The 17,180-nt window shown below is 54.5% G+C and overlaps 1 protein-coding gene across 3 annotated transcripts in view; it reads left to right on the forward strand.

Annotated features, from left to right (window-relative positions):
* Positions 1 to 10,429: 10,429 nt before the first annotated feature.
* The window catches only part of WT1 (WT1 transcription factor), a 33,496-nt gene continuing 26,745 nt past the window's right edge, over positions 10,430 to 17,180 (forward strand). For 2 of the 3 annotated variants that reach the window (XM_005530260.2, XM_005530261.2), the window contains exons 1-3: positions 10,430 to 11,181; positions 15,233 to 15,355; positions 15,498 to 15,600. In XM_005530260.2, coding sequence (XP_005530317.1) covers positions 10,791 to 11,181; positions 15,233 to 15,355; positions 15,498 to 15,600 — 617 coding nt within the window. In that variant the 5' untranslated portion in view covers positions 10,430 to 10,790. The remainder of the gene's footprint in view (positions 11,182 to 15,232; positions 15,356 to 15,497; positions 15,601 to 17,180) is intronic. The other variant, XM_088058253.1, reaches the window with a different exon arrangement.

Consider the following 17,180-nt stretch of genomic DNA (forward strand, 5'->3'; position numbering starts at 1 on the left):
TCAGGTGTTGGGAGCTCCCACAGATCACATTGTAGCTGCCTAATTTGTTATTGTATTATTTATGGTGAAACTTTCAGTGATCCCAAGTGGACCTTACACAAACACACCCCACTATCCATGTCTCATCATAAAGATCATAAATGGGTTTCTAGATAATTGTACTTGCTAACTGGATGTAAACCCAATTCCAAATATATGGTGCTCCCAGCTTTCAAAGAGGTAAATTACGGTATTTGTCTTCAGATGACTAAACTTGAAGTCTTTCAAACTAAGCTTATAAAATTGTAAGTTATGTAGATGAAGTATGATTTGAAAAATGCTCTGGTTTGTGGAAGGACCTTGCCTTGTTTATGGATAAAATCCACATTCTAGCCGTTTCTAGCAGGAGGAGACTGTGGAAGCTGATCTTTGAGCAGGATATGATGATGGAGCAAATTATTGTAACTCTGTAACACAGAGATGTTCTAACAGTCTGAAGCAAGAGTTGCTCAAGAGTAGGTGATTTAATTGAGCAAAAAGTTGCCTTTACATGAACTGCAGTATACATCTTGGAACAATAATTATGTTGTAGCTCAAAATATATTGTAAAACTGTAAGGGTAATATGCACTTACCGGTATCTGCCTGATGTCACAGTGACAGAACACTTCTAAAATATTTTGTGCATAAAAATCACTGCAGATATGTACCTAACAACATATTCCTTGAGACAAGGACTGTAAAGCAAACTTGGGCTTATTTTTTAATATATCATTACTTGAGGGCTTCTTGTGAAGTTGATCTTTCAGTGTCATCCAAAGTTCTCTGTCCTGATTTGACAATTTTATGGCTTTGAACTCTCAGTTGTTCAAGGTGATTTAATCATCGGTTTGCATGTCTCTACATTTAGAGACTGCCAAATATAATTGTTTGTAGAATATCTGTTCAATTTGGAGTGTTTCTACTCAGCAGAGGTGCTGTTAGAAGCACAGCAGGAAAAATGGCAAGGACTAAATACGCGCAGCCTGAATAAGGGGTAAGAAAAGCTTGGATGGAAGAATATGGTGGTCTATATGAAACTGAAACATGGAAGCATGAGAGAGAGACAGAAGAATTATGTGGAGTTTGGCAGGAGGATGTAATGAGTAATAGATGGAATGATGAAAGGGAAATAAAATCAGCTGGATGAAGAAAAGCTTCCTGACCGCGAGATCTTGTTTGATTACTGAGGTTTCCCAGGAGACTTCTGTGATTTGGGAAAAGTTGTACAAGACTGTTCAGAGCCTCTCAATGCACAGCTCTTAGTCACCTAATAATGTGGCATCAAGGAGTGGATAGTCATTCCCTCTTTTAAGTGTGTTTGAAGTAACTTGGATTCCTTGGATTTTCTGGGGAGCCCAGAGCATCTCTGGAGTGCTGGCTGGCCCCTGGATTCTCTTTTGGTTAGGCTTGCTAAACAATATTACAGATCTTGAAGAAAATCTGCCTCCTCTGAACTTGTGCATGTGAATCTACCTCCTCTGAGGCTGTGGGGTTGATCCTGATTCTTCGATGCAGGAGACTGCAAGGTTGGATTGAGCTGTCCAAAGTGGCAGGATCTCTGAAGATGCATTAGGTGGCAATTGCAAATGCCTTTGTGTATCCTCAGAACCCTGAGCCCAACCCTTTACAATATCTGGATTGATATTACTGATACACTGTGTTGGAGTGGAGCATGTTGCAAGTGTTAAATACTCTGAAATCTATATTTGGCCAACTGATTCAAGAACTTTCATTCCATGATAAAGCAGATGTAGGTATTATGGGGTGTTCATATTACCCAATCACAGAATTATTTCGTTATAGATGTGGTGTCTGGCTAAAGCTGATTCCAGTAGTTCCTCTGAGAGAAGTTTATCGGATGAAAAATTAAGTGTGTTTTTAGCTGATATCCAACCAATTTGCTGAACTCATTTTGACTTCTGCCCAGAGGTTCTGAGAGTAGGTTTATAACTGAGACTCCATTTGGGTTTGAGCATTTAGGAAAGAAGCATTCAAAAACCCAGAGGCAGTGAAGACCACATGGCTTCTATAATATGTGGAGCTCAGATCATGAAGTCAGAAAAATGGGTTGACAGGCTGCTTTCCTGGTGGGTCTCCTCTCCTTGGCCTTTCAGTACATTCCTTGTTTTCAATTGGATCCATTTCCTCAAAAGCACATGGAAACTGCAAAGGCTGCTGCTGCTCAGGGTGAAACTGAGATAAACTGGGATCAGCAGTGTCCAACATCTCTGTCAGTGACATGGACAGTGGGATGGAGAGCACCCTCAGCGAGCTGGCTGAAAACACCAGGCTCTGTGTGCAGTCTCTGGAGGGCAGGGATGCCATCCACAGGGGCACTGACAGCCTGAATAGGATCAGGAGAACCTCATGGAGGTCAGCAGGGCCAAGAGCCAGGTCCTGACCTGGGCTGGGGCAATGCCCAGCACAAACACAGCCTGGGCTGAGAATGGATTGGGAACAGCCCTGAGGAGAAGGGCTTGGGGTCGTTGGTTGTCAGGAAGCTCCACAGGACCCAGCAAGGTGCACTCACAGCCCAGAAAGCCAAATGTGCCCTGGGCTGCATCCAGAGCTCCGTGGGCAACAGGGCAAGGGAGGGGATCCTGCCCCTCTGCTCTGCTCAGATCCCACCTGGAGCTCTGCATCCAGCTCTGGGGACCCCAACAAAAAAGGGCACAGACCTGCTGGATTGAGTGCAGAGGAGGCCACAAAGATGCTCAGAGGGATGGAGCACCTCTCCTGTAAAGACAGGAAAAAAAAAAACAACTGATAATTGAGGTCATTCAGCTTGGAGAAGAGAAGGCTCTGAGGGAACCTTCCAGCAGCTTTCCAGTGTCTAAAGGAGCTGCAAGAGAGATGGAGAGGGGCTTTTCACAAGAGGATGGAGAAGCAGGACATGAGGGAATGGCTTCACACTGACAGAGGGCAGGGTTAGATTGGTAATTAGAAAGAAATTCTTTACTGTGAGGGTGGTGAGGCCCTGGCAGAGTTGCCCAGAGAAGCTGTGGCTGCCCCATTCCAGGAAGAGTTCAAGGTCAGGGGCTTGGAGCAACCTCATGGACTGGAAGGTGTTGTTGTCCATGCCTGGAGGTTTGAAATGAGATGATCTTTGTGGCCATTTCTAACTCAAAGCACTCTATGATTCTAAATATTGCTAAGAACTCAGTTTTGAAACGGCACCCAATCCAATGTCTGCTTCGCTCCTGAGAACTTTCACAGTTTTGAACTGTGGAAGCCCTGAGTTTTGAAACAAATCACACAGAAATGTGAGGTTTTTCATGCAAGTTCATCCACAAACAAATTTTTTAAAAAAAACCACTCTTGTGAAGATAGTCCTTTTTTTGAAATATCTTCTTATTTGAATTTATTATTTATTATCTCATGAGTGTATGATTAACTCTGTATCAGTAGGTACATAACTTGTACATTCTGAGATCTATCTAATGTCTACCAAAGGAAAAAAAGTAAATCATTTAGATCTGGAACAGTGATCACAATGGAAGTTTCATTTGCAAAGGATTTATGGGGACTTGAAGTGAGTATTATGTTTTGAATAAATGCACCATTGACCAGTATCAGATTTCCATAGGCTTTATCTTGTTTTTCCTAAGCAACTGCTCATAAACTTTTTTAATATCTTGACTAGCATGATGGTGCTACTTGCAAATCTGTTCATAGAGCTATTAATCTATGATACTGCAATCTAGAGAAAGGAATCACACTTACTTGCTCATTCCTTTCACTATTTCATTTAAAAAACATAAATAACAAGTTGACAGGGTTCCTTTGTGCTTCTTTCTTTCTGACTAATATGTGATAAATACATCAGGAAAGGTTTGTCAAGACATCACAAAGTAGGTCTTAGTTCCGATCTGAACTTTATTGAACTCTGCTTTCATGTAATAGGAAGAAAAACAAGCGGTAGATTTGATCAGTCTGCACCCATGACTCAACAGCTACGGCAAACCTTCGGTGCTTTTAATTCCTGTGTCATAGCAGCACTCAGATGAATTTAGTGCAATCAAACAGACATAAAATCTGAAGGGAAAGGAATGTCCTGCATCTCATGAAGAAGAAATGTGACTTCTAAGGCAAGTTCAACATGTGGGTTCCCTCCCTCGTCTCCTTTCTTCCCCCACCTCACCCCGCAGCTTCCTCTCCAGCTTTCCCTGCTCAGCATGAACTTTGTGGGACAGTGGCAGTGGGGGCAGCAGAAGCTGCAGCTGGACAGTGATGGTCACAAATCTGAAAGCAGTGACAGCTGCAGCCCATCTGAATCTGATACTGTGGCTTCTGTCCCTGCTTGCAGCAGATCTTTCTTGGGTTGATGCCCTGAAACCATGGACTTTTCAGATGGCCTTTCACACTCACGTCCACACCAGATGTCCCACACCCACACAAGGGAGACTTTGCCTGTAAAGCTTCGGGTTTGACCAAAAGCCACACTGAGTGGGAAACCTCAGACCTAAGAACTGGGAAACTTCTGGTTTCAGCTGGGGCTACATTTTTGCTGCCTGTTGCTTCCAGCCATCCAGATGGGTAAAATGAGCTTCTCTACCTCACGTGTATTGCTGCAATCCACACGTATTGCTACGTGCAGTCCAGAGAGAGAAGAGACGCACACGCCTTCGTGTAGCTGTGGTTACGAAGGACTGGGTTTGCTCGGTTTCTAAGGAAGCCAAAGGGCTGTGCTGGGAGGCTGGGGGCAGTGGAATGTCTGCCCAGGCTGTGAAGGAGCCGTGGGTGTTGGCTGTGCTGTGCTGCTGGGGCTGGGAGGAGGGACTCGGCGAGTTGCAACAACTCCAGCCCTGCCACCCCCTCACGGGTCACATCACTGACACATCACACAAAGCTGCGCTGCAAAATGCAACCATCTGCTTTTCTTTGCTTACCCTAGGCCTCCAAGCACCCAGAAATACTGCTGGAGTCCCTCATGGTTCTGGCAAAACTGCTGTCACCTCTTCCATTTCTCTCGGGTGTGCAGAAGGTATTGAACAGAACCCGGGAGCTTTTGGTTCTCTTCTGCTTTAGACATCAGGCACATTGTTCCCACTGCTTGTCTTCTACGCTCACCAGACATCCTCAGGCAGAGGAAATGCTTGGCCTTCCCCATTGTGTGGTACAAATCCTGGTGGACTGACATCCTCAGGCACTGATTTCAGTGAGAACACTTGCCTTACAGCGCTTTTAGTCAGGGGCTTGCATGGGCAAATTCCTCTGAGGTGTGTACAAGGAACAAAACCCAGTGAAAAAGGGTTTAGACCCTCAGCTAAGACAGACCAGCTGCTGGAGCCCTCTTGTTTTCCACTGAGGACAACTGGTGAAGAAGATACCTTTGCACACGGCTGCCAAAGGGTTTTGCAGAAGCAAAGGGAGATATGGACCTTGCTTTGCATTGTTAAAGTGTGTTTGTTAAAGAGTTGATAGATAAAAGCTATGGATGGTTGGTTCATAGCCAGTCTGTGGAGAAACTGGTAAAGGACAATTCATCTTCTGTCCCTGTCCTGTAATACCCCACAGTTAGTGAGACCTGAGGCTGCGGGTGCCTTTCCTTCCCCTGAGGTACTGAGGATACTGCAGCATTTGTCCACTGCAGCTGGAGTCTTTCTAATTCTTTTGAATGTGTAAATGTTTGGTTTATATTTCCAGTATGTACCCATATCCAAAGATGATGTCCCAGGTGGCTCAAAGAATTCTTTGAATTGCTGTCCATGCCAGGTATTGTTACTGATGTGTTTACACATTATTACATTTAGAGTTCAGTGTGCCTTTACAGTGGGATCTGCATGCTGTGACCTGGGAGTAATTAATTCCTTAAGTCTCAGTTACCAGACATCCATTTATAATGCACTAAATTTTAGCATATTTTTATTTTTCTCCTGCCGAAATAATAATTTTATTACTTTCAAGGCCATTACCGGCAATGCCAAGAACTGAGCATATTACCTAAAAGCTTTTCCCCCCAAAATTTCTTTTGCATGTAAGTACAAAATACCTATAAAAATTCTATGTAATACTTTTAGCCACTCCATAAGTATACCCCATTGTATATCTAAGACTCTAAAAACGTCACATACTCCAGATCTGAAAGATGTTACTGATACCCAGCCTTCCATGAACTCCTATTCACCAGAACCCCGGCGAGGGCGGGATACACGGGGATGCTTTATGGCCCTATACAGCTTTGTGATTTATACCGAGCCTCGTCCTAGCAGCACGCCAATAAATTTCCCGGAGCCCGAGTGGTACCTCGGCGCTGCAGCGGGCACCGCCCCGGCCGGGCCGGGTGCGGGTGCGGGGCGGCCTCGGGGCCCCGCAGGTGCGGGAGGCGGAGCGGGGCCGCCCCCGGGTTGAACGCGGGGTCAGGGCCGCCGTCCCTTCGGGGCTGGGCCGGGCCGGGCCCGTCAATTTCCCGTGCTCGGTGCCTGCGTCCCGGCGCGGCACTAATGCGGAACAAATTGAGACATATCCTCTCGTAATTAGTTCCAGCGTTTCCAAGATTTACGGTACAATAATGGCCCAAGCCCCGCCGGCCTGGCCCGGCCCGCTGCACGGCGGGCTCGGCTCTGGGGAGGCTGCCCCGGCGGGGCGGGGGAAGAGCCGGGGCCAAGGGAGATGTTCAGGACCCCGCGGGGGCTTCTTCATCACCCCCGCACCCGCCCGGAGGGGGTCCCCGTCAGCTGCGGGGAGAGCCACGCATCTTTGCTCCTCTGTGCATCAGACAAACCTCTTTTCCCCTCAGGGGATACACAAAATGTCCTCTAGGCAGCTCGAAAGCGTCCCAGTGCCCACGGCAGCCCGCACGGGGAAGGATAGTCCTGTCTTGCCGGCGGCAATGAGGGATTGGGCCCGCCGTGATGAGTTTCTGCCCCCTGAGCTCCTGGAGATGCCTTTGTTTCTGCTGCTCTTAGCACTTAAATAATCAAACTCTGATCAGCTCCCTGAGTGAAAGGAGACCGATCCCCCTGCGTGCTGTGAGCGGCGTGAGCAGGAGGGGAAGGGCTGGGGATTTATCTCCGTTTCAGTCAGTCTCGCCCACCTCCGAACCGCGGGGGGATCGTTTAGGAGTTTAGTAAGAATGACCGATCCCTGAATTTGTCAGCAGCATGGCAGAGAGAAATCGTCGGCTGGGGAGGTGCGGCGGCGCTGCTCAGGTTGAAGCAGGTTCCCCACCCTGTTTTTCTCGGGATCGAGTGGGACTCTCACAAGAATTATCCTCCTCCAGCTATTGTTTAACCTTGCAGAATATGCCTTCAGCACAATCGAAGACTGAGCGTTATCAGGAATTACCAATGGAAGCGGGCAATGAAGCCTGGCAGAGTTCTGGATCGGGCTGTGTTTGGAGGGGACAGGGCAAAATGTTCCGGGCCGCCTGGTTCTGGAAGCCGACAAAGGAGATGCCGGCCCTGAACTGCCATCTCCTCGGCCATTGCTTTCAACTGGGCACCCAAGCACTCTTGGGCGAGACAGGGTGATTTAAGCCTGAGTGTGATCGGAATTGGGGTCGGGATCTCGGGAAGAGGCGGGCAAATGCCTCTTGCAAAGAGGGAGCAGCTCCTCTCGGCATGCCGTGCTCCCCCGAGGGGAGCTGCTGCCAGCGCTCCCGGCCTGTGCTGGGGCAGCGGGACGGGAGATCTCTCTCTCTCCCTAGCGCTGGCTAGACGGGAACAGCTGAGGAAAGTGCCGCTGGCCGTTTCCCAAAAGTTCTCAGCCCATCCCGAGACAGAAGGGTCCGGGCTTTCCTCCCCGTGCTGGGGCTCGGCCGCTGAACATTTCCCGGGATGCCTCCGCGTGCTGGCGGCGGGCGCGCTCCGTGCCCCGCACGGCTGAGGCGGCCCGGAGGGAGCAGGTGCCGGGGCTCGGCCCAGCACAGGGCTGAGCTGAGCTGAGCTGAGCTGAGCTGAGCTGAGCTGAGCTGAGCTGAGCTGAGCTGAGCTGAGCTGGCAACTCCGGAGCCCCCCCGCCAGCCTCGCCAGGAGCCGCGGGGAGGAAGGATGCGCTAATGGCCAAGGTCTCGTTTCACTGCTGGAAAGTGAGAGAGGAGAAGGTTTGGAAGGATTTCGGCAGTTCTTCCTTCCAGGTGGAGTAATGCAGAGCTAAGCGATCAAGAAAACATTTGTTCCCTTTCAAGATGATTTATCAAGCTAGCTTATTTCAGGGAAAGAGAAAACCCCCATGCTAGCTCGAGAAACAGCCCACTACGGGAAAAGCACTTTCTGTTTGCTCCTAGAGAGCTCTAGTTTTCATGGGAAATTAAACACCCCGCTCAGGCTGGCCAAAGACTTCCTTTCCTGTATGTACGGTGTCCATCGCAGAGCCGGAGATCATAGAACCAATCATGAAATCCTTTAGGTTGTGAAGTCCCTTTAAGGTACCGAGTTCAACCAACCTCGTGTGTCGGTCCGTCACAGAAACGAGCAAAGCCAGCATCAGCCCCTGTCCCGATCCCGCAGCTCCCCGCAGCTCCCGGGCAGGGGGTGCCCGCGGTGTGCGGGAGCCGCGGTGCGGCCAGAGCAGGAGGCAGAGCTGGAGGCAGAGCAGAGAGGTCAGCGCGATTCCCCCGCACGGGCAAGGGCTGTCTGCACAAGTGCCCTCCGAGGGTGCTTCAGTTTGCCGTGGATTTTGAAGTGGTATGTCCTGTAAACTGAGGGGATATTTAATATCGGCAAAAATAATGAACAAATCTTTCGCACTTACGTTACACGTGGATTTTTGTAATAAATAGATGTATGCGCCAAAAGAGATTTTAAAAGGGAATTATCTGAAATAGCTCGTGGAAAAAATAATTTCACTAATAACAAAACCCTACCGTTATGACTAATAGTTTTAAGAGAAAATGAAATTATACTTGGCTGCTCCAATAACGACCTATTTTAATTTATTTTGTTGTCGTATTTACCCTTTGAATCTTAAAACATCGCTTCAAGGTTGGCGATGCTTGCGATAACCTTTGATGCCGCGAGGGAAAGGAAATCCCGAGTGTACCTTGTCACCGGGAAGACACGGGCTCGCCGTGTCCTGCGGCAGGTGAACCTTCACGGCGCCTCTGTCGCTGCTGTCGCTGCCAGGGAGGGTGAGGGTGCGGGCGGTGGCCCTGGCTGTGTTTGCGATGCCACGGTTCCAACAGCGGCCGGCGACAACGCGCAAGGGACAGGGCGGCGGGGCCGGCCCGACCCCGCGTATCCGCGAGTACCCTAAGCCGGCAGCTGCCCCCCGCCCGCTCGTAGAAGCATCACCCCCCACCCCCGGGTGATCATTCGCTCGTAGTTATGTAGGAAAGCGGCAGGATCTCCTTTGGAGAGAGCGTGTCCTGCCCGCTGCAGGTACCGCCAAGTCCCGCCGGGCTATGCCCGGCCCGGAGCTTCCTGGCTGGGCACTCGGTCCAGGTGGGCTCCGGCACCGCCAGGATCACGGCACCCCTCGCTGCCTGGGCCCACCCGGACCCTGCCGTGTCTCCTGGGAGGAAGGACCGTCAGGGGATAATCTGTGAGGTGCCCTCGGGGGCCCTCCGGCCGCCGGCCCCGGGATGGACGCTAAGGACCCGCTGTCCAGGAGGCTGGAGAGGAAAGAGGGACTCCCGGCCTCCCCGGGAGCAGTGCCAGGTGAATCTCTCCAAAGCAGGTTACTCACAGCGCTGCTGTCCTCCCCCGCCCGCCCAGCTGCTTCCTTCCCCTCACGCACAGGCAGGCTGGAAGGACAGGGCTCACACCGGCCCCGGGCCCCTTGCAAGGGGCACCCACCCCTCCTCTTGCCCCCGGAGCCCTGGGTAGCCCGGCCCGGCCAGCCCTGGCTGCGCCTTCGGGGACAGAGAGCGCCCGGGGTGCCCCGGGCAGGCAGCTCGCTCCCCGCAGGAGCTCGGGGAGATTTAGGTTCCTCCCGCAGAGGGAGAGGCACCTGGAAAGACACTTTCCCCTCTCAGGAAAGGGGTCCGCCCGCCCCGGGTCGTGTCACTTCCCCTGGTTCCCGCAAGGGCGGAGGCTTCTCGGCGCGATCCCCAGGGCCTGCGACCTCGCCGCCCTCGGGAATCCCCACGGACAAGCACGGAGTGGCGGGGGAAGTCGGCCAGCACGTACTTACTGGCCACCTGTATCCCTCTAAGAGTCCTGCAAGTCTCTCCTAAAGAGGAGGAACGTTACGGCGAGATTTAGTGGCGCTTGCACCAGAAGGGTGGGAGTGATGTGTAGGGGAGATATATTCTCCCACAGTCACCTCTCCCCCTCCATCCCCTGGTCTCCTGTGTCTCCCCTCCCCCCCGCGCGTCTGGTCCGGCTGGGTTCAGCAGAGCGGGCTGTGGGCAGCCCCTCGGCGGAGGTTGTGTGAATGGAGGATCGGCGTGGCTGACTCCTCCTCCCCTGCAAGCGCCTCTATTTGAGCTTTGCAAAGTTGAGGGTGAGCAGGCATCCGAGGTGAGGCGTGCGCGGCGGCCGTGCCCCCCTAGCTCGGACAGGCGGACGTTCGTACAGACAGACACACGCACACGTGCGGACACACAGACACACGCACACGGCACCCTGCCCTGCGCTGCGAGCGGGTGCAAGCCCGGAGGCGATCCTGGAGAACAACCTTTCCCTGTCGCTGCTGCCGGCTCCCGCAGGGCTGGACCCGGGGAGCTGCGTCGCGGAGCAAACCTCCCCCAAAGGGCTGAGCTCGCCGGCCTGGTGCCTGCAGCCGGAGCCGGCCTCTGGCTTGCCGGGCAGGGGCCAGGTGTCTTGGAACAAGTGCGGCCCGGGGGGAGACTGGCTGCCCGGCGGCAGGCAGAAGGTCTGCGAGCAGATGGGCTCCGACGTCCGAGACCTCAACGCGCTGCTGCCCTCCGTGCCCTCCCTGCCGGGCAACAGCAACTGCACCATGCCGGTGAGCAGCGCGGCGCAGTGGGCGCCCGTCCTGGACTTTCCCCCGGGGGCCTCCTACGGCTCGCTGGGGCCGCACTCCTTCATCAAGCAGGAGCCGAGCTGGAACGGATCGGACCCGCACGAGGAGCAATACCTGAGCGCCTTCACCGTCCACTTCTCCGGCCAGTTCACGGGCACGGCCGGGGCTTGCCGCTACGGGCCCTTCGGCGCCCCGCCGCCCAGCCAGCCGCCCTCGGGCCAGGCTCGGATGTTCCCCAACGGGCCCTACCTGCCCAACTGCTTGGAGAGCCAGCAAGCCATCCGCAACCAGGGTAAGGGCCGCGCTGCCGGGCTCCCCGGGCTCGGGGGGCGGCCCCCGGAGGAGCCCGCTCAGCCCCGCAGGGCCGCGCCTGATGTAAACACCAAGTCCAGTGTTTTCTACGCGGCAGCCGAGCCGGGTTAGGCGAGACAGCCCTCCCGTGCCTCCCTTCCCTCCCTGTGCGGCAGCCACGTCGCTCCCGGGAGCTTTAGGAGCCACGAGTTGCTCGGCCCCCACCCCTCCCGTGGGGCAGCGGATGCAGCGGGAGGCTCTGCCAGGCGGGCTGGAGCCCCCGGCCCCCTCCCCGGCTTGGAGCAGCCTCTCGCCTTCGCAAAGGTTTGTTCGGGCCGGAGACGGCACAAGTCCTGGAATGGAGCTGGGGCCCGTGGCCCGAGACAATTCCCCCTTCGTATCTCGGGGGTGGTGGCGGGGGTGAACCTCCAAACTTCCTGAATCCGAAAAGCGCTGTCCGCACACTAGTGTTTTCAAGCCCCTTGTCGAATTAACCTCGGGAGGGCTGAAATCCCTGGGCTGGGATGCACAAGCAGGGGCGACTCGTCGTTTCTTGTCCGTATCTCCGAGGCCAGGACCGGCTCCCTGCGGTCCTCGGTGTTCGCACCGCCCTGAGAAGCTGCCGAGGGTTGAACGGCCGGGCAACGGGTCACCAGCGTGTGGCACCGGGGGCAGCATCTAATCTTTTTTCTTCCAGTGCCTGCAGTATAAACATCTGCTGGTGCAAACCCGAGGAAGAAAGGAGAAGGGGCCAGAGTGCGGAGAACTCGTATGAGACCTTTCGGGTCTCGTCCCCCTTCCTTCAGCTGGCCCGGGAGCGGCGATGTGCCGCGGTTTGCCCCGCACGGGAATTTGACCGAGCGGAGTCGGGCAGCCAAGGCACCGCGGCTCGGGGGACCGGGATCGGCAGGGTGTGCGTGGTCCTGCCGGAGAGGGATGAGTCGGGCCGGGGTCTCCCTGCTTTCAGCATGGGGCTCCCCGCAGCTCGGGATTGCTGTGCCCCGCGGGGGAATGGCGTACCCACAGAGGGGCTGGCACCGACCCTCCAGGGAGGGCGATTCGGGCCGCAGGGCGAGGGGAAGAGTAGAGGCCGAGTTCGGCGGATGCGCTCGGTGCTGGCCGCTGAGAGGTCGCCCGAGGCCCGGACGATGTTTGCAGCGAGGGGCAGGGGCTGCTCAGCACGGGCCTTCCCCGGGCAGTGCCGGGTCGCCCTCCCGGTGCCACCGCGCTGCTGCCTTCGACCCCCGGCCCCTGCCCCAGGGGTTCTCCAGGCAGCGGGCTCCGAAGGAGGAATCCGCAGAGCGGGGCTTCTGGGCCGTGCTGCCGATCCCGGCGGGGAAAACGGGCAGCATCCCTGGAGCTGGGGAGAGCTCGGCCGCGCCGAGGCCCCGGAGCCGCTGCGTGCCCCGCGGGGTCCCAGCTCCAGCTGCGGGACGGGAGGGGAGCGGCCCAGAGCCCGCCGGGACAGGGACTCTGACGGGGACTTTTGAAAGACATCTGAAAGGATTTTAGACATCGGAGGGGATTTATGATCGCTGGGCAGAAATAGCGGCGAGAAAGTGGAGACAAGGGCGATGGAGATAAATTCGAGCTAGCGAGGGACAAAAGAGCTGCGACCCAGCGCCATCCTCACGTTCGGCTTTACCCACCCCGAGGAGAAACGGAGCCTTTAACACATGGAGCCCACGCTGGCTCGGCCTGCGGCGCCCCCAGCACCGCACAGACCCCGCACACACCCGCACCTGTGCGGGCCGAGAGCCGGGACCGGCGCTCTGAGCCCTCCGCACAGCCCCGAGCGTCCAAGCCCGGCAGGAGCCTGGGGACGGAGCCGTGGCGAGGAGCAGGGGCCGTGTCCCGGTTCCCTCCCTTGCTCCGCCAGGCCGGGCTGCAGAGCGGGGCCGAGGGGTCCCTTCGGCTCGGGGCTGCTTTCCGCACATACAGCCCTTGGGTTTAGCCACAGCTGTTTTCGGTGACAGGCAGAGAGAGAGCTTCTTTGGAAAGAGAAATTCGGCAAAGGGTGTTCGCTTTTTTTAATTTTTTTTTTTTAATTTTTAAATTTTTTTTTGGAGGATGGATAAAATGTTCTTGCTTTGGCTCTCCTCAAGGTTGAAGTCCTTTTTTGCTTTTTTTTTTTTAGACGGTTCCTCCGACCGTGGGAAAGACGCTACCTTGGCTCTGCGATGACATTTCTGCCAAGTCTGGGATGGGGTGGGGGGGTAGGAAACTAAGGCTTTGAAACCTCTGCCCAATTTTCCTCTCTTCGTTTGCCTCTTTCATCCAGCTGGGCTCCTCCAACAACTGGATGCCTCCAGCGGGCCCCGTTCTCCAGCAGATGTACAACTTTCAATTATTTTCAGCACATTTTAATCAGGCCTAGTTCTGATAACGCCCTAATTAAAGGGACCTCACTATCGGCAACTCGGTTCAGAACTCAACTTTCTTATCACATTCCTGAAGCTTTGGGTCAGGCAACACCGGAAAATGCGGCCAAAACCTCGTCCTGCTCCGAGCTGAGTTTTGAAGGTCACCGAAACTCTGTGTCGGGCCAAAAGTAACGTAGAAAGTGTCAGTGTTTTCTGAAAGTTAAAAAAGAGACAGAGGGAAACGGGGAAAAGGGAGTTGAAGGTTGAGCCTCTACCCCGAGGGCTGAGGGAGGAGATAAGGAGCGAGAAACAGCTGTGGGATGGGAGCGCTGAGGTACCGGCCTGTCAGCGCTGCCCGCATCGCCGCTAAAGGAGCTCTGCTCGTAGGGTCAGGGGGATGCGAGGGACATTTGGCCAGGATCAAGTCAGTCCCCACTCCTATCCCAGTCCCGCAGTTTCAGGGCCGACTTAAAAACACCGCGAAGGTGAAGGTTTTAAAGTGTTCAAGAATATTTTCATTCCTCCTGTGGCTCACTCCGTTTCTCCCGCTCAGCAGCGCAGGTTAATGAAGTTCTGTAATGTCTCTGGACCCAGCCTGTCAGCAGAGAGAATAAAAAGGAGAAGCGTTTTATTCTCTCTGAAACCCGCTGTGATTGCGGATGGTTGGTGAAGCAGAGACCTGCCCGAGCAGCCGGCACCGAAAGGGAACTGAGACAGGGGTTGAAAACAGCCCCGAGTGCTCCCTCTCGACTGACAAAATCCCTCTCCAGCCACACACCCCATCCAGTCGGGTCCGTGAGGGATGCCCGTGCTGGAATAAGCGGGTTTAGGGAGACGAGTGTGAGGGAGAAAGCGCTCATAGTCCCTTTGGTTTCTTTCCCCCGCCCGCGTCGGACTTTTTGTTTTGTTTTCTTGGGGTTTTTGTTTTGGTTGGGGTTTTTTTGTTTTGATTTTGTTGGTTTTTTTTGAGAGTGACTCTCGGAGGAGCTTGGTTCTCGGGGTAAATGCTGATGAGCCGAGAAGCCTCTGAGATAATATTACTTTGTAATTACTTTTTTAGCTGAAGTTGTTTAGCCAGCTCCAAGTCATTAATGAAAGTTGGTGTCCAAGCACCTGATTTACGATTCCGTGCCGGCCCGGGGTCAGCAGAGGTGGTCTCTTTCCATCTGAATCTGCTCGGTGTAGGAAACAAAATAGGCTGTTTATTATTTTGGAGAGTAATTTTCGCTGAAAGGAGGAGTTTTATTTTTGCACGTAACATTCCGCCTCTTTATTGCAGACTCTTCAGAAAGACGCTCTTAACAAAATAAAAAAAGCGCAAGATTAAAGGGTAACTTCTAAATTGGAAGCGCCAGATGAATACACCGAGCAGATGGAAATCTTCCCCTTTTAATACGAGCAACAATTAATGAAAACATCCTTTTTATTACCGAAGCCGATGTGTTCTCTTTAAACACGAACGAGACTTCCGACTTTCCGCTCCTCGGAAAGCCCAGCTCCGCGGGCTGGGCGAGGCTCAGAGAGGATGTGCGAGCGCCGAGGGCCGGTGCAGAGGGCACGGAGGGGCTCGGGGAGCCCGGCCCTGTCCTTGTCCTCAGCGTGGGCAGCAGCCCCGAGGGGGAATCGGCCGCGAAGCTTTTGGGCTCCTCTCGCTCATCCCCGCTAACCCCTCTGTGCTCTCTCCGCCAGGTTACAGCACCGTGGCCTTTGACGGGACCCCCAGCTACGGCCACACGCCGTCCCACCCCGCCGCTCAGTTCACCAACCACTCCTTCAAACACGAGGATCCCATCAGCCAGCAGCCCTCCCTAGGTAATTTCTGCCTCCGTGGGGGCTCTGTCGGGCACCCCGCAGGACCGGCACAGAGCCGGAGCTGCCCGGTGCCGGAGGACGGGGCCCTGGAGCCCCCTGCTCAGAGCAGGGGTGAGATAACTCCGTGCTGCTCTCTCCGCAGGGGACCAGCAGTACTCGGTGCCTCCCCCGGTGTACGGCTGTCACACACCGACCGACAGCTGCACGGGCAGCCAGGCGCTGCTCCTCCGGACTCCCTACAACAGGTACCTCGGCCGGCTGGGAGCTTTGCCTGCCCTCCTTGTGCTCGGGTTGTGCCTCTCTCCCCCGCATGCCGTTCAACCGGCTTCTCCTTTATGCGAGGAAAGTGATTTATTTTTTTTCCCCCTTCTCAAAAAAAAACCAACAAAAAAACAACCCACCCAAAAAAACGAATCCCCAAAAAGGAGATTCACACCTAAAACCCAAACCGTACCGAGGCAAAACCACCTCGCCCCCAAACAAACAAGCAAAAAGCCAACAAAACCAAAGAAACAAATCAAAAGAAACCCAAAAACAAACAAAACGACATCGCAAAACGAAAAAAAGATGCCGCGCCTTCCGTCGCGGGCCCCGCTGTGCTTTGAAGGTTTCTGGGGCCGGCTCGCCCTCCCGATCCGGGGTTGGAGGGGGTGGCGGAGCCTCTGGGCCCTGGCAGAGCATCCCGGAGGGGCCGGGGAGAGCCGAGCTCCGGCAGCAGGTGCGGCCGTCTCTGAGAAATGGGAGCCGGGCTGCCCGCACTCTTTGAGCCTGTCCCGCCGCTGCAATGAATTTGGGGTTCGCCCTTAACCCCAGAGAGGGGAAGCTCTTGGGGCAGCCCGGCTGAGCCTCAGGCTGCAGGACCCCGCTCCTCCTCTCCGGTCCCGGCTCTAGGAGTCCCCGCAGCCCCGGAGCTCTTTCCGAGGCCGGGAAGGTGTGGGAGTGTTGGCTGGTGAGCAGCAGCCATGGGCAGAACGTGGCACAGGCAATTAAAACTCAGCTCCGTCCCAGAGCTTCGTCTTGCAGGCCAAGAGCCGCTCCGATGGCTCCCAGGAGTGATGGGAACGGGCCTGCAGGGAGGTTATTTATTGAAATCGGGGCAATAAACCTATCGGATTTCCTTGCTGGGAGAAAGGTGCGTCTGGAGCTTTGCTGCAAGCAGCGAAATCTCTTTGCCAACAGACGGGCCCGTGGCAAGAGCGGCTTCCCGTTTTGGGGTTTTTTTTTCCAGTCTGACATGGGGGCTGGGCGTTGGAGTTTTACAACGTGTTTAGTGAGTTAAAGAAGTTCCCCAAAATTTATTCCTCAACTTTTTGTGAACTTGGAGCCAGTCCCGTATCTTGGAGTTGCTAAGTAACTCTCGCACACAAAACAATGTGCCTCTGCGAAGGAAGCCGCGAGCGGCTCCTCTTGTAGGCAGGTTATATCATCTCAGATTAATCGACACTGGACGTGAGACAACAATATTCTGTCACTTCCAGAAGTCACTTCGCTAATGAACGTGAGTTGACGTCAAGGGAAGGAGGGAATGAGGTAATGAAGGAAGGAAAGAAGCCTATCCAGCGAGATTAGCTCGCAGAATAATTGGCGGGGCGAACTCCTGCTAAAGTGGCAGAGATCGCTCTTCGCGCAGGGAAATCTATAAATATGGTTTGGAGGAGGTTTGGGGAGGGCAGCTCCGAGCGGCCGCCGGCAGCCGCCGCCTTCTCCAGTCCCCTCCCGGGCCCCGGGGCTCGCCCTCGCCCCGCTCCTGGAAGCGGCAGCACCTGGAGGTGTGACGCCGATAGGAGAGCGCTGATAGTGCCGAGAGCTCTTGCTGGGCCTCACC

The sequence above is a fragment of the Pseudopodoces humilis genome, chromosome 7, assembly GCF_049639895.1.
Source record: "Pseudopodoces humilis isolate 2021_Gansu_Grassland_sample_001 chromosome 7, ASM4963989v1, whole genome shotgun sequence".
In the NCBI taxonomy this organism is placed as follows: Eukaryota; Metazoa; Chordata; class Aves; order Passeriformes; family Paridae; genus Pseudopodoces; species Pseudopodoces humilis.